At 44.8% G+C, this 17,072-nt stretch overlaps 1 protein-coding gene across 1 annotated transcript; it reads left to right on the plus strand.

Annotated features, from left to right (window-relative positions):
• Window positions 1-15,925, plus strand: LOC109894635 (ADP-dependent glucokinase). The gene is made up of 6 exons (XM_020488251.2): window positions 1-399; window positions 3,951-4,110; window positions 8,003-8,193; window positions 8,295-8,391; window positions 12,660-12,796; window positions 13,311-15,925. Exons 1-6 carry the CDS (start codon window positions 207-209, stop codon window positions 14,015-14,017), a joined length of 1,485 nt encoding a protein of 494 aa, XP_020343840.1. The 5' UTR covers window positions 1-206; the 3' UTR covers window positions 14,018-15,925.
• Window positions 15,926-17,072: the final 1,147 nt, after the last annotated feature.

Below are 17,072 nucleotides of genomic sequence, written 5' to 3' on the forward strand. Positions count from 1 at the left end.
CGCCCCGAGCTAGCTACTTCCGCATTGTTGTCACTCCCCCTCCACAGCTACTGTTGACCCTGCTGCATACTCGCTTGAAACCACCAACTCATCTGCCATCCCGGGGATACTTGTCTTTTAAATACAGTTTGTTTGCAAGCCAAGTTAGCGCCGTTCTCGTCCTTGCTGCTGTAGGAGTTCTGGCGAGTCCGCAGTCACTGCTGCCCATGGAGCGAGGAAGCGGGTTTTCATTCATGAAGTATGGGACGGCAGTGTCTCTTGCGGTGGTTCTGCTGGCGTACTGGTTCCGACCTCCCGGGGATTCAAGGCTGGATGACCGGTTGGACACAGTGCTGTCCTCCCTGCTGCGGGCTGAAAGCAAAGTGGGGATTAACAACGCCAGACCCAGGGTGGCGATAGGTGAGAATCCTGTATAACCAGCTAGCTAAGCATAACATCAGTTAGCTAGCTCAATTTAGCCACGTATATTAGTATTATCTCTGGTTTAGGTAACCTTGCTTTGATGCGTAGGAGAGGTGATGCATTTTGGATGGGGTTCTGGATTGGGTTCTGGATTTGTATGAAAACTATCTGGTAAAGCAAGCACCACCATCTTTTTATGAAACCATTTTCAAATATTGTGGTTTTATGTAGCTTTAGCTAGCTAGTGAGCGAAGTACCATAATAATTAGGGAAGTAGCCTAGCTGGAATGTTTTGTTATCATTGACATTGTCAGTCAGACCCATTTGTTTCTTACTGTTCTTTGTTATATTAACTTGCCAATCCAGTACTGTATAGTAGATGTATTGGGGAAATGTAGTTAGTTGTCGTTGGTTTAGGCCTAACTAGTTTTCCATTAACCAGTGATGAACAATTATCAGTATATACCCTCTTTGTGGACTCTGGGGCAACAAGCATGTGTTATCTCTGCATTTAGGCATAAAAACTCCTTTACACACACTACACACTAGAGAACCCTGAGGTATTTGGAGACTACTAAAGGCATCCAGTTTTGTAACTGTCACGAGTGTTACCAGTTTTCTGCATTCTGGCACCAAAAGCCACTGTTAACTTGTCCCAGTATCTCCCAACATACTTACCCACCCAGTTATCTCTGCAGACACATGGCTAGACTGAGTAAAGGTCGTGGAGATCTGGACACGAATCTGGGTCCAAGGAGTAATGTAGAGATTAGAGACAAGATCACATTTTATGGGTCGCAAACAAATATTTAGCAATGTTATTGCGGGTGTAGCAAAAATGCTTGTTTTCCTAGCTCCAGCAATGCACTAATATCTATATCACAATACACACATCTAAAAGTAAAATAATGGAAATATAGAAATATTAGGATGTGCAATGTTGGAGTCCAGAGTATAAATGTTTGTGTGTGTGATGGGATACAGTGGGTCAAAATAGTATTTAGTCAGCCACCAATTGTGCAAGTTCTCCCACTTAAAAAGATGAGGCCTGTAATTTTCATCATAGGTACACTTCAACTATGACAGACAAAATGAGGGGAAAAAATCCAGAAAATCACATTGTAGGATCTTTTATGAATTTATTTGCAAATTATGGTGGAAAATAAGTATTTGGTCGCCTACAAACAAGCAAGATTTCTGGCTCTCACAGACCTGTAACTTCTTCTTTAAGAGGCTCCTCTGTCCTCCACTCGTTAACTGTATTAATGGCACCTGTTTGAACTTGTTATCAGTATAAAAGACTCCTGTCCACAACCTCAAACAGTCACACTCCAAACTCCACTATGGCCAAGACCAAAGAGCTGTCAAAGGACACCAGAAACAAAATTGTAGACCTGCAACAGGCTGGGAAGACTGAATCTGCAATAGGTAAGCAGCTTGGTTTGAAGAAATCAACTGTGGGGGCAATTATTAGGAAATGGAAGACATACAAGACCACTGATAATCTCCCTCGATCTGGGGCTCCACGTCAAAATGATCACAAGAACGGTGAGCAAAAATCCTAGAACCACACGGGGGGACCTAGTGAATGACATGCAGAGAGCTGGGATCAAAGTAACAAAGCCTACCATCAGTAACACACTATGCCGCCAGGGACTCATCCTGCAGTGCCAGACGTGTCCCCCTGCTTAAGCCAGTACATGTCCAGGCCCGTCTGAAGTTTGCTAGAGAGCATTTAGATGATCCAGAAGAAGATTGGGAGAATGTCATATGGTCAGATGAAACCAAAATATAACTATTTGGTGAAAACTCAACTCGTCGTGTTTGGAGGACAAAGAATTGCTGAGTTGCATCCAAAGAACACCATACCTACTGTGAAGCATGGGGGTGGAAACATCATGCTTTGGGGCTGTTTTTCTGCAAAGGGACCAGGACAACTGATCCGTGTAAAGGAAAGAACGAATGTATCGTGAGATTTTTTGTGAAAACCTCCTTCCATCAGCAAGGGCATTGAAGATGAAACGTGGCTGGGTCTTTCAGCATGACAATGATCCCAAACACACCGCCCGGGCAATGAAGGAGTGGCTTCGTAAGAAGCATTTCAAGGTCCTGGAGTGGCCTAGCCAGTCTCTAGATCTCAACCCCATGGAAAATCTTTGGAGGCAGTTGAAAGTCTGTGTTGCCCAGCAACAGCCCCAAAACATCACTGCTCGAGAGGAGATCTGCATGGAGGAATGGGCCAAAATACCAGCAACAGTGTGTGAAAACCTTATGAAGACTTACAGAAAACATTTGACCTCTGTCATTGCCACAAAGGGTATATAACAAAGTATTGAGAAACTTTTGTTATTGACCAAATACTTATTTTCCACCATAATTTGCAAATAAATTCATTTAAAATCCTACAATGTGATTTTCTGGATTTTCTTTTCTCATTTTGTCTGTCATAGTTGAAGTGTACCTATGATGAAAATGACAGGCCTCTCATCTTTTTAAGTGGGAGAACTTGCACAATTGTTGGCTGACTAAATACTTTTTTGCCCCACTGTATATAGACATTATGGACAGTATGTGGATAGAATATGTAGTATATCTTCATAATACATAGGATAGAATAATATATGTATTGCAATAGTTAAATAGGATGGCATGGACTAGAATACAGTATATACATATGAAATGAGTAAAACAGTATGTATACATTATTAGAGTGACCAGTGTTCCATGTCTATGTACATAGGGCCTCTAAGGTGCAGAGTTGAGTAACAGTGTGGTGGCCAGCTAGTGACAGTGACTAAGTTCAGGAACTGGGTGGAGGCCGGCTAGTGATGGCTATTTAACAGTCTGATAGCCTTTGAGATAGAAGCTGTTTTTCAGTCTCTCGATCCCAGCATTGATGCACCTGTACTGACCTCGCCTTCTGGATGATAGCGTGGTGAACAGGCTGTGGCTCGGGTGTTTGATGCCCTTGATTATCTTTTTGGCCTTCCTGTGACATTGGGTGCAGTAGGTCTCCTGGAGAGCAGGAAGTGCGCCCCCGGTGATGCGTTGGGCAGACTGCACCACTCTCTGGAGAGCCCTGCTGTTGTGGACGGTCCAGTGCCCGCTAGGCGGTTATACAGCCCAACAGGAATGGGAGACATCATGGCATAGGCCAGACATAATCTCACCCCCCATATACTCAGTATTGCACATCCCTATTTCTTTGAACCTTGAAAATAATGCTGTTGCACAACTGTTTAATTCAATATCAGTGATTCCTGTACCTTGCACAAGCCTTTTGTTATACACAGTTAGTTACATGAGTGCAATTACGCTACGTGAGTATACATGAGTCACTTATGAGTGACTTTGCAGTAATGTGTTTTGGCAAGGGGGGGGTGCTGACATAGTGAGCTCACTGCAGGGATTGGGGACTGTTGTGCAGGGGGCATCGAATTATGTTCCCTCCCAAATACTGTTACCTTCCTCTCTCTGTCTCCAGGTTTGGGGGTTGTGTTGTCATTCTCTACAGTATTAAATACTGTTACCCTCTCCTTTCCCTCCAGGTTTAGGGGGTTGTGTAGACATCCTCGTGGACGGGGTGAGGTTGCTGAATAAGATCGGCCTGCCACCCACAAACCAGCCTCTCCATCATGACTACATAGAGAACGCTGATCAGCTGGCACAGAGCTTCGCTTACTTCTTCGTCCCGGGAGCCGCTGCAGAGTGAGTGGCCAAGCACTGCGTGGTGTTAAATAACTGAAGGACAAAGTTAGAAGGCAAAGGCGCTTAGAAACACACACACACACCCGCGTGTGTGAAACTAAGAGACCAGGGGGGATATTTCTAGTTGAGGAACAACATGATGTTAGCAGGGTACACACTCAGAGTCAAGGTCCTGATACGCTACCACACCTTGTAGACTAAGGCATTAATCATAATTAATAGTCTAACGCCGTTCCTCTCACACCTTCTCATATCAACAATCTTTGGCTTGGACTCCAGTTATCATCCATTTCTGTTTAAAGGGGCAGTCTGCAGTTGCTACATTAATGATACATACAGTGCCTTCAGAAAGTTATACGTTTAGATTTTGTGTCACTGGCCTACACACAATATCCCATAATGTCAAAGTGGAATTATGTACTTAGACATTTTTTACAAATGAATTAAAAGTGAAACGCTGAAATGTCTGAGTATTCAACCCCTTTGTTATGGAAAGCCTAAATACGTTCAACAGTAAAATGTGCTTAATAACTTGCAGGGACTTACTCTGTGCAATAATAGTGTTTAACATGATTCTTGAATGACAACCTCATCTCTGTACCCCACACATACAATTATCTGTAAGGTCCCTCAGTTGAGCAGTGAAAACCACAAAGACCAGGGAGGGTTTCCAGTTCCTCACAAAGAAGGGCACCTATTGGTAGATGGGTAAAAAGGAAGACCTTGAATATCTCTTTGAGCATGGTGAAGTTATTAATTACACTTCAGATGGTGTATCAATATACCTATTCACTACAAAGATACAGGCGTCCTTCCTAAATGTTGCCGGAGAGGAAGGAAACCACTCAGGGATTTCACCATAAGGCCATTGGTGACTTCAAAACAGTTAGTTTAATGGCTGTGATAGGAGAAAACTGAGGATGGATCAACAACATTGTACAATTAACAAAAATATAAACACAACAATTTCAAAGGTTTTACTGAGTTACATTTCATAAAAGGAAATCAGTCAATTGAAATAAATTCATTAGGTCCTAATCTATGGATTTCACATGACTGGCCATACAGATATGCATCTGTACATAATAATAAGGGTGTGGATCAGAAAACTAGTCAGTATCTGGTGTGACCACCATTTTCCTCATGCAGCGTAACACATCTTTACATAGAGGTGATCAGGCTGTTTATTGTGGCACGTGGAATGTTGTCCTGCTCCTCTTCAATGGCTGTGTGAAGTTGCTGGATATTGGCGGGAACTGGAACACGCTGTCGATCCAGAGCATCCCACACATGCTCAATGGGTGACATGTCTGGGTGCGCAGGCCATGGAAGAACTGGGACATTTTCAGCTTCTAGGAATTGTGTACAGACCTTTGTGACATGGGGCCGTGCATTACCATGCTGAAACAGGAGGTGATGGCGGAGGATGAATGGCACGAAAATTGGCCTCAGGATCTCGTCACCGTATCTCTGCATTCAAAATTCTATCAATAAAATGAAATTGTGTTGGTTGTAAGTAGCTTATGCATGCGCATACCACCGCCACCATGGGGTACTCTGTTCACAACGTTGACATCAGCAAACCGCTCGTGCACACAACGCCATACACGCTGTCTGCCATCTGCCCGGTATAGTTGAAACCGGTATTCATCCGTGAAAAGCACATTTCTCCAGCGTGCCAGTGGCCATTGTGCAAACCTGCAGTTTCATCAGCTGTCCAGGTGGCTAGTCCCAGACGTTCCCGCATGTGAAGAACCGTGATGTGGTCCTGGGCTGGCGTGGTTACACGTACTACCAAATTCTCTAAAATGACATGGAGGTGCCTCATGCAAGAGACATTTACATAAAAATCTCTGGCAACAGCTTTGGTGGACATTCCTGCAGCCAGCATGCCAATTGCACACTTTCTCAACTTGAGACATCTGTGGCATTGTGTTGTGACAACTGCACATTATAGTGGCCTTTTATTATCCTTAGCACAAGATGCACCTGTGTAATGATCATGCTGTTTAATCAGCTTCTTGATATGCCACACCTGTCAGGTGGATGGATTATCTTGGCAAAGAAGAAATGCTCACTAACTGGGATGTAAACACATTTGTACACACAATTTGAGAGAACTATGCTTTTTATGCATATGAAACATTTCTGGGATCTTTTATTTCAGCTCATGAAACATGGGACCAACACAACATGCTTTTAGTTGTTCAGTGTAGTTACTCCACAATGCTAACCTAATTGACACAGTGAAAAGAACGAAACCTGTTCAGGATTTTTTTTAATATTCCAAAACATGCATCCTGTTTGCAACAAGACACTAAATGAATACTGAATCTTTTTTTGTCATGACTACAAGTTTTATGTTTGGGGTAAATTCAATACAACACATTACTGAGTACCACTCTCCATATTTTTAACCATAGTGGTGGCTGCATCATGTTATGGGTAACAGTATAGCTTCCGTTCCTCTCCTCACCCCTACCTGGGATCGAATCAGGGACCCTCTGCACACATCAACAACGGACACCCATGAAGCAGCGTTACCCATCGCTCTACAAAAGCCGCAGCCCTTGCAGAGTAAGGGGAAAACTACTTCAAGGTCTCAGAGCAAGTGACATCACCGACTGAAACGCTATTAGTGCGCACCACCGCTAACTATCTAGCCATTTCACATCGGTTACATATGCTTGTAATCATTAAGGACTGGGGAGCTTTTCAAGATAAAAAAGAAACAACCGAATGCAGCTAAGCACAGGCAAGATCCTAGAGGAAAACCTGGTTGTCTGTTTTCCACCAGACACTGGGAGATGAATTCACCTTTCATCAGGACAATAATCTAAAGGCCAAATCTACACTGGAGCTACTTACCAAGAAGACGGGGAATGTTCCTATATGGCCGAGTTACAGTTTTGACTTAAATCTACTTGAAAATCTATGGCAGACTTGAAAATGGCTGTTTAGCATTGGCCAACAACCAATTTGACAGAGCTAGGTTCAACGGTGACACCTCAACAGAAACCAAAATATAATCCCATTTTACTTCAATGTTTGTAAACATTGTAAATGTAAACCAACACTTGTTTAGCCTCAAAATATGGTTGCAACAATTAATTTTGATATCATGGATGATCAGTCCTTTGAGTGGTTATACCTACCTTTCTCCAGGCCCGTCCCTCATATTTTTACCAAAACAGAGGCAGGGTGTCCAGTTTTATTGTTTGAAATGTGGATTGTTCCAACAAGTAGCAAGTTAACCAGAGCCACGTTTGGCAGCTTTCTCTCAATGCTAGCTCCCTTTTCAGTTGTGATGTTGCAGTGTAGCATAGCTATGTGCTCAGTGTGTGAAACTAAGTTGTAATGAAAACAGTCTGCGTTCCTTTCTCACCATGGAGCTGTCAGTCTGTATACTGATGCACTGTGGCTTGATGATACCAGGGTTGGGGGTGACTTAGAATTAGTCAGTCCATTTCAGGAAGTAAACTGAAATTCCAATTCAATCATTAAAAAATATATATATATATAATTCTCAATAAACTGAAAATGAGAAGCTATTTAAAAAGTTTGAATTTCTTTTCAAATCTCTTCCTGAATTGGGTGACTTCAACTCCCTGGTTGATACTAATATGTAGAGAAGAGGAAGGCCCAGAGTCATGCAACACACAGGTGCTGCCTGGGCTCTACTAACCATAATGAAACTCTAATCTACCTGATGCTGTGACTCATCCTGTAGGTTAATCTGATTATACTGAGGCCATGTATGCATCACACACACACACACACACACTTGTAGAACGTTTCTGGGTATGGTTTTGTAATGCTTTTTAAGCCGTAATGTTTCTACCTTCTGACCTGCCCTTTTTCTGGTACCTCCCTCCCCCACCTCTTCTCTCAGGCGGTTTGTGATGAACAACACCCTGTTCAGTCAGCTGGTCGAGACATCTCGTGAGTTGCCCGGCAACCGCTGGTCCATAGGTGGCAACGCCCCAGTGATGGCTGGTCGAATGGCAACCGAGGGCTGCGACGTGTTGTTAGGGGGGAGCTTTAGCCCTGACTTCGCTGATGTACTGTCCCAGCACATCACAGGTGTGTACACACACACACACACTCATCACAGTTACATACCTAACATCTCCCTCCTTGATTCCATCCCCCACCTCTCACCCCCCCCCTCTCTGTTTTTCCAGTTGCAGGTAATGTGGTGGAGGAGCCTGATATCCATCTGATCCTGGAGTACCCATCTGGAGCCACCTGGGGCCAGTACACCGCCCGCAGGGCCAACAGGTGTGTGTCTGCCCAACAGGTGTGTGTGTGTGCGTATCTATGTGTGGACCTACTAGTGATGCATCTTATACTGGTACCACTGTAATATCACGGTACCAAAACATCATGATACTTATGATACCAACATTTTAAAATACATACGAAAAAGATTGCAGTTTTGAAAGTGGTAATTTGGACACAGTAATTGCAGAATAAATGTAGTGTAATGCAGTTGAACTGCAGTTATACTGCACTGTAATTGCACTCACCCACCTGCTTCTCTCAGCATCCCCCACCAGCCCTCACTCACCTGGTTCCCTCAGCATCCCCTACCAGCCCTCACTCAGCTGCTTCCCTCAGAATCCCCCACCAGCCCTCACTCACCTGCTTCTCTCAGCATCCCCTACCAGCCCTCACTCACCTGCTTCTCTCAGCATCCCCTACCAGCCCTCACTCACCTGCTTCTCTCAGCATCCCCTACCAGCCCTCACTCCACCTGCTTCCCTCAGCATCCCCTACCAGCCCTCACTCACCTGCTTCCCTCAGCATCCCCTACCAGCCCTCACTCACCTGCTTCCCTCAGCATCCCCTACCAGCCCTCACTCACCTGCTGCTCTCAGCATCCCCTACCAGCCCTCACTCACCTGCTGCTCTCAGCATCCCCTACCAGCCCTCACTCACCTGCTGCTCTCAGCATCCCCTACCAGCCCTCACTCCACCTGCTTCCCTCAGCATCCCCTACCAGCCCTCACTCACCTGCTGCTCTCAGCATCCCCTACCAGCCCTCACTCACCTGCTGCTCTCAGCATCCCCTACCAGCCCTCACTCACCTGCTGCTCTCAGCATCCCCTACCAGCCCTCACTCACCTGCTGCTCTCCGTCTGCTCTTCATGTACATCTATTCCTCAGTCAGAGTTTTATAAATCATTTAGCTGTTATGGCAAGCGGGGATCCAGACCCTCATGAGTCTTCTGTTAGATTTGTACATTTTGTTAAATTGGAGCAGCGAGCAATGTTGATACGTTGTATCATTTCATGGCCTATTATAACTGAGAGCACAGACCAGTCTGAGTAGACTGCAAGTTTATTGTCATGCAGCCTCTGAGTGTCAGCGAGGGAAAGGCATGCTTTACAGCAAAGAAAATGACTTCTCTCTTGCCTGAACGGTTAAAAGAATGTGACTCATATTAACGGAGGGGACGTTTTTTCATTATACCAGGAGTCGCACGCATTTGATATAATTTCACAAACCATGTCGCAGGCTGTTTAAAACTAATCCTGGGTCGCTAATTATTGGTTGATAACAAACACCATTGTTCAGTCATGATACCTAGCTAGCTAACAACCTGGTAACTTGACAGTAGTTTTAGGCACATTTGATTTACACAGGAAGGAAGGAAAAGGGTCTGCTACTCATGAGATGTGCTTCAAAAGGTAGGATTCATATAGGCCTAATGTAAGACTAAACTATATCAACAATCTATTTATTTCTGCTGCTCCTTCAATTCTGTTTGGTGCCCAACATTTTAAAAGTAGGGAGCAGTGTGTGTTTGTTTGTTTGTGGGAGAGAGAGATTGGTGTGTTTTCATGAGAGTGGGGGAGACAGTGGGTGTCTGTTAACTGAAGAGTAAAGAAGGTTTCATGCAGTTTTTTCCCCTTACTGACAATGATATGCAGATCATTATGCATGTATGTCACAGGAGGTTGGTGACACCTTAATTGGGAAGGACGGGCTCGTGATAATAGTTATTGCAGAATGTGTGGAATGGATTCAAACGCACGGTTTCTATGTGTTTGGTGCCATTCCATTTGCGTTGTTCCTTGTTCCAGCTATTATTATGAGCTGTCCTTCCTTCAGCAGCCTCCACTGAGGTATTTTCCTCCAGCCAAATCACAGGTAGGCGTTGGCAAATATGAGCAAATCAGCCGTTCTATGCAGTATTCTACCGAACACTGTGACGTTAAATTCAATGTGTTGTATTGAGTAGAAGTGTGAATTTCAATGACAGGTTTATGGAGAATGTTTAGAAAACAACATGAACAAGCGTTTGGGAGACTGGGTGAACAGAATGTTTAGAAAACAACATGAACAAGCGTTTGGGAGACTGGTTGAACAGAATGTTTAGAAAACAACATGAACAAGCGTTTGGGAGACGGGGTGAACAGAATGTTTAGAAAACAACATGAACAAGCGTTTGGGAGACGGGGTGAACAGAATGTTTAGAAAACAACATGAACAAGCGTTTGGGAGACGGGGTGAACAGAATGTTTAGAAAACAACATGAACAAGCGTTTGGGAGACTGGGTGAACAGAATGTTTAGAAAACAACATGAACAAGCGTTTGGGAGACTGGTTGAACAGAATGTTTAGAAAACAACATGAACCAGCGTTTGGGAGACGGGGTGAACAGAATGTTTAGAAAACAACATGAACAAGCGTTTGGGAGACTGGTTGAACAGAATGTTTAGAAAACAACATGAACAAGCGTTTGGGAGACGGGGTGAACAGAATGTTTAGAAAACAACATGAACAAGCGTTTGGGAGACGGGGTGAACAGAATGTTTAGAAAACAACATGAACAAGCGTTTGGGAGACGGGGTGAACAGAATGTTTAGAAAACAACATGAACAAGCGTTTGGGAGACTGGTTGAACAGAATGTTTAGAAAACAACATGAACAAGCGTTTGGGAGACGGGGTGAACAGAATGTTTAGAAAACAACATGAACAAGCGTTTGGGAGACGGGGTGAACAGAATGTTTAGAAAACAACATGAACAAGCGTTTGGGAGACGGGGTGAACAGAATGTTTAGAAAACAACATGAACAAGCGTTTGGGAGACTGGTTGAACAGAATGTTTAGAAAACAACATGAACAAGCGTTTGGGAGACGGGGTGAACAGAATGTTTAGAAAACAACATGAACAAGCGTTTGGGAGACGGGGTGAACAGAATGTTTATTTATTTTTTAGCGTGGTATCGCGATACTACTCGCCCACAGATGGAAGTGTTTGTTGATAGCCTATGCGTATTGGCTATAGCCTTTCATGTTCAGACCGATGCCGACATGAGGCGCCTAAAAATGTAGCCGAATTTAAATAGGCTAAACGGCTGCTCGGCCATGGAAACCCATTTCATGAAGCTCCCGACGGAACAGTCCTTGTGCTGAAGTTGCTTCCAGGGGCAGTTTGGAACTCAGTAGTGAGTGTTGCAACCGAGGACAGTCGATTTTTTTTACGTGCTTCAGCACTCTGCGGTCCCGTTCTGTGAGCTTGTGAGGCCTACCACTTCGCGGCTGATCTGTTGATGCTCTTAGACGTTTCCACTTCACAATAACAACACTTACAGTTGACCGGAGCAGCTCTAGCAGGGCAGAAATTTGACCAACTGACTTGTTGGAATGGTGGCATCCTATGACTGTGCCACGTTGAAAGTTACTGAGCTCTTCAGTAAGGCTATTCTACTGACAATGTTTGACTATGGAGTTTCCAATTTTGTTTTACACCTCTCAGTAGTAGGTGGGGCTGGAATAGCGTTTCTCCCATTTATTTTCAGCAGATCTCCTCCAGCTCTGTCAGGTTGGATGGGGAGCGTTGCTGTACAGCTATTGTCAGGTCTCTCCAGAGATGTTCGATCAGGGCTCTGGCTGGGCCACTCAAGGACATTCAGAGACTTGTCCTGAAGCCACTCCTGCGTTGTCTTGTCTGTGTGCTTAGGGTTGTTGTCCTTTTGGAAGGTGAACCTTCGCCCCATTCTGAGGTCCTGAGCGCTCTGGAGCAAGTTTTCATGACCAACTTTTGTACTATGGAGATAGTAGATTGACATAGGCTTTTGCTGTTCATTACACATCTTGTTTGCTGACAAAGTAAATGTGGACAGTTCTTCTGACACCTACAATATGCTCCTTGGAATTTGATAAGAAGGAAGCGCACCGTTGCATCCCCGATGTGTCTGTCTTCATTTGTAGCCTACCGTCTCACATGCAATGCATGTAAGAAGGACCCGATCACGTGACGGGCATTGGCTAATAAGAATTTAGATATCTGAGAGCGCTATGTGAGCAAGAGGTGCTTTGGAACTCAGCGAAGGGAAAACATTATTATATTCAGCCCAAGGACGCAATGGCCGCAAGGCATAGATTTTTTTTAGGGGGAATTATGGCCACACAAGGGCATGAATGCCGGGAAATTCGAGGCCTGAAGTACCTGTAATATAGTCCATTATGACCGTTGCCTTGTTTCACTAACCTGTGTGTGTGTGTGTGTGTGTGTGTGTGTGTGTGTGTGTCCAGGTACATAGTCCACAGTGATGACCATAACCCATACCTAGCGGCACTGGAGGACTTTGAGGATAAGCTGCAGGACTTCCATCCTGACCTGCTGGTGATGGGTGGGCTCCAAATGATGGACAGCTTCCCCTTCCAACAGGGTGAGGGGATACTTCAACACCTCGTACGCCACCGAGCTCGGTCTCCAATAGGGAGGCCTGGGCCCGTATCCACAAAGCCTTTGAGTAGGAGTGTTGTTCTAGGATCTGCTTTATCTTTTAGATCAAAATGAATAAGATTACATGGACAGACCTGATCCTGAATCAGCACTCCTACTCTGAGATGCATTGTTTTCAGAGCAGTGCTGGTTCCCATTGAGTAACAGACTGTTGGTATTTTAGTGGTTTGTGTTGCTGTGAGTGAGATTGAGGGGAGTGCAGGCTATTGAGGGGTTGTTTTCCAGTGATGTGCAGACTGTTGGTTTTAGGGGATTAACATGCCTGCCTCTATACAGTAGCTCTGTAGCCTCAGACACACAGGCCCTCAGTCGGCGTGGGAAAGCACATACCGGGAGTGTTTGTGTGTTGGGGTGCATCCAATGTTGTGTCAACAGGCCTTGGTGATGTCAGACTGGTTTAACTACTTTTGCTAATTAATCTTTCGCTCTCTCTTCAGGTGAGAGGAAAAACCTGCTCTCTCGGCTGGGCAATCTCCTCTCCTCCTCCTCCACTCGAACGGGCGTCCATTTTGAGATGGCCAGCTTTGTGGATGAGGGTCTAATGGGGGACCTGCTGCATCTGGTCCTGCCCCACGCCGACTCCCTGGGGATGAACGAGCAGGAGCTGCCCAACCTGCTCAGCCTGTTGAGGGGCTCTAACGTCACTGTGCTCTCTGACCCTAACCCTCGCGTTGCTACCGTCCTCGACCAGATGAGGGAGCTCTACCGCTTGGTCAACCAGCGCTACCGCGATGCTAATGAGGATAGCGGCGTGGACACTAATGCAGCTAGCGCTAAAGGCCGGCCGCTGTCCAGGCTCCACGTGCACACGTTGGCGTTCCAGGCCATGATTGTGACGCGTGGCTCCCAGTGGAAGAACACCATGTCGGCCGTGGCCAAGGCCTCGCTTACCGCCAACCGCCACGTGTGCGGCTCACCGGACATCGACCCCAGCAAGGCGCGGCTCATCATGGACGAGTCATTCTCTGTGAGCCGGCAGGAGGGCAGCCAGCGGATCCCTCTAGAGGAGACCAGGCCTGTCAGCTGCTGGGACGAGGATGACTATGAGATCTGTGTGGCGCCCAACCTGGTATGCACAGATGTTTACCAGACTGCAGGGGGAGGGGACAACATCTCTGCCGCAGGACTGGTGCTGCAGATCTGAGCCAATTTTAGGGACCAACGGCTAACTCTAACAAAGAGATCCCCTAACATGTGAAGTCTTTTATCATTCTGGTTTTAGTTGTGTTGTTTATTGTGTTGCCGGTGCAATGCAAATGCTGGGTGCAGTGTGTCTGGCAGGGCTGAGCCTATTCCTCTTCTGTGCTTTTAGCTGTCCTCTGCCTCTTTCTCCTCCTGTGCTCCTCTTTCTCCTGTCCTCTCTCTGAGCAGTATGACCTGACACATCCACACACACTCATACACTCTCTCATTCCATCAGGTGGAGCTCATCTCATCATCTCACTCACCATATTTCCTATTTCCTCAACCAGGGCCATGTTCCGTAGCCAAATGTTGCAGAAAGAAATACCACGAATAGAGCCGACGTGATTCCTTACTCTACATGTCGGAGGCATGTTTGTTCTACATAGAAATATACTATCTGAATATCCAAAATGCCCCCGTGTGTTTTTTCCTTTGACGTGTGTGTTTGTCAGGTGTGTTAAGGTCCAGACACGTCACACATCCACTCCCTGTTGAGCATTACATATATACATATCTGGTGTCCATAGCTATTCCATTCTGTCCCAGGATACATGCACAAAACAAACATTCCATAAGTTTCACCATTTCAGCTGTAATATTCTGTTTGTTTCCCTCATGGGAATTTTCAATTGTTTTTTTCTCAAGGGAAAGCTTTTGTTTGATATCTGACTGTTTTCATGTTAACCTGATTTTAGAGCTGGTGGCATACAGGCATTTATCTCATGTGTAAGCCGTAGCAGTAGAAAAGGGAATTTAAATGTGTTAGCTCAGTGGTGTGTGATGATTCTTCCTCAGTCTGGCCTGTACACAAAATGCACTAATGTTGTCGTCTTCAGTCTGAATACTATGTAATGGTTGACAACCACGGAGTGTTTCTCTGTTATGTCTGTAATGTGAAAGAGAAACTTTTTTTTACCCTTAACATGAGCATGTATTCTTCTCATAACCTCCTCACTCTCCGTATACTGCCTGCATCATATCATTGAGTCATACATACATTGGGCGCTTAAGTTGTGTGTTTGAATGATTATTGCATGGGCCACATACAAGGCGCTTTGGATAAAAGCATCTGCACATTAAGTATGATATATATCAGCCAAACAAGTTTGTTATTTAGATGTACTTTCGCTGCAGAACAGCCCATATGATCTCTTTACCTGGGCCCATATTCATAAAGCTTCTCGGAGTAGGAGTAATAATCTAGGATCAGTTCTCTTTTAGCTCATAGGCAATTGATTAAGTTTACATGGAGTTTACATGGAGCTGATCCTAGATCAGCACTTCTACTATGGAACTCCTTATGAATACAGGCCCTGTTCTGAAGGGAGACTGGGTGCATCCTAACAGTCTAAAGTGGCTTTCTCTCCTTGTTTCCTTTATTTAATTGGCACTGATCAGAAAGAACTACGTCTACCCCCAATCACATACGTTGAGATGAGTGCAGATGGAAGGGAGGAAGCCGCTGTGTACTACTGACATGCAGCATGAAGCCTGTATGCTTGGCAGGGTTTCTCCACCCCTCTGGGTGACTGACGTGCGTGTGTGTTCCTGCTTCTCGGCAACTGCTTGTACACACCCATGCTGTGTGTGCGTATGTATTTGCGTCAGTGTGCATGCTTTCAGAATATATTTGCGCGAGTGAATGAATTTGTGTGTTGCTCTGGCCAGCTGACGTAATTGTTGTCTCAGGGATTAGCTGACCTGTGCTGTTAAGGAGATGTGGAATATCTGGGTCCTGCTTTGTGGAGGCTCTGGGATAGACCCTTCCAGATGGATCGCAGTACATGGAAGGAAGGATGGCTCATGGCCAGGTGAATTGTTTTGCTCTGAGTGACTTCGGTGAAATAAAGAAACACATTCCATCTTCTGGTGTCTATCCTGTCTGTTATTTACAGAAAGTTATTTTCAGCTCATCCAAGCCATATCTGAAATTGTCAAACCCACAATGAGGACACACTTAAAGGGTAGACCCTTTTCATTGGTGTGTTCAAACATACTGAGCCATTATTGAGATTTTGTAGATTTGTGAAATTAATGCTATTTGGCGATTGTTGAATTTATTCAAGCTGCAGTCAATCAAAATTAACATAGGTCACTACTTTTCAAATGTTTAGTTGTTTACATGGTTACACAAATACTCCCGAGTCGATATTCACGTAATAATAAGGAATACCTCTTGACCACGCCCGCAAATTGGGGATCAACATTTTCACTTGACCCCCATTGTAAAAGAGACAACTAGTTTGTTATACTGAAATAACAAAACATGCTGAAAGCTGCTGTACTGTTACACTGAACAAAAAATATAAACAACTGTTTTTTATAAACAACCATTTCAAAGATTTTACTGAGTTCCAGCTCATAAAAGGAAATCAGTCAATTGAAATAAATGAATTAGGCCCTAATCTATGGATGTCACATGACTGGGAATACAGATATGCATCTGTTAGACACAGACTCCTTTTACAACAGGTAGGGATGTGGATCAGAAAACCAGTCAGTATCTGGTGGGACCACCATTTGCCTCATGCAGCCCGCCACATCTTCGCATAGAGTTGATCAGACTGTTGGTCCACTCCTCTCCTATAGGGTGGCCCACAATTGGCCCAGTGTTGTCCGGGTTATGGGTTGGCCTGCATAGGCCGTCATTGTAAATAATAAATTGTTAGGTGACTTGCCTAGATAAATAAACAATTCAATGGATATGCTAATTTGCTGGATAGCCCTGCTGTAAAATCTAGTTTAGAACCATAGCGGTGCGTGGTACAATCACTGGCATAGCTCCCCCTCCCCTCATGCCGTGTGACATAGGCCTAAAGGCCAGGACAATAAGAAGACACAGTGGCAGAATGAATTCAACTATACCTTTGTTTTATTTTATTTAACTAGGCAAGTCAGTTCAGAACAGAATCTTATTTTACAATGACGGCTTACCCCCCTGTCCAAACCCTAACCTAGACGACACTGGGCCAATTGTGCGCCGCCGGACTCCAGATCACGGACGGTTGTGATAC

This window comes from Oncorhynchus kisutch, linkage group LG7 (assembly GCF_002021735.2).
Source record: "Oncorhynchus kisutch isolate 150728-3 linkage group LG7, Okis_V2, whole genome shotgun sequence".
In the NCBI taxonomy this organism is placed as follows: Eukaryota; Metazoa; Chordata; class Actinopteri; order Salmoniformes; family Salmonidae; genus Oncorhynchus; species Oncorhynchus kisutch.

Excerpts from the sequence above, each read along its gene's own strand:
- LOC109894635 (XM_020488251.2), top strand. The coding sequence starts at position 207 with ATGGAGCGAGGAAGCGGGTTTTCATTCATGAAGTATGGGACGGCAGTG. Across the intron at positions 400-3,950 it reads CAGACCCAGGGTGGCGATAG|GTTTAGGGGGTTGTGTAGAC; the intron begins GTGAGAATCCTG and ends CTTTCCCTCCAG. Across the intron at positions 8,194-8,294 it reads ACTGTCCCAGCACATCACAG|TTGCAGGTAATGTGGTGGAG; the intron begins GTGTGTACACAC and ends CTGTTTTTCCAG.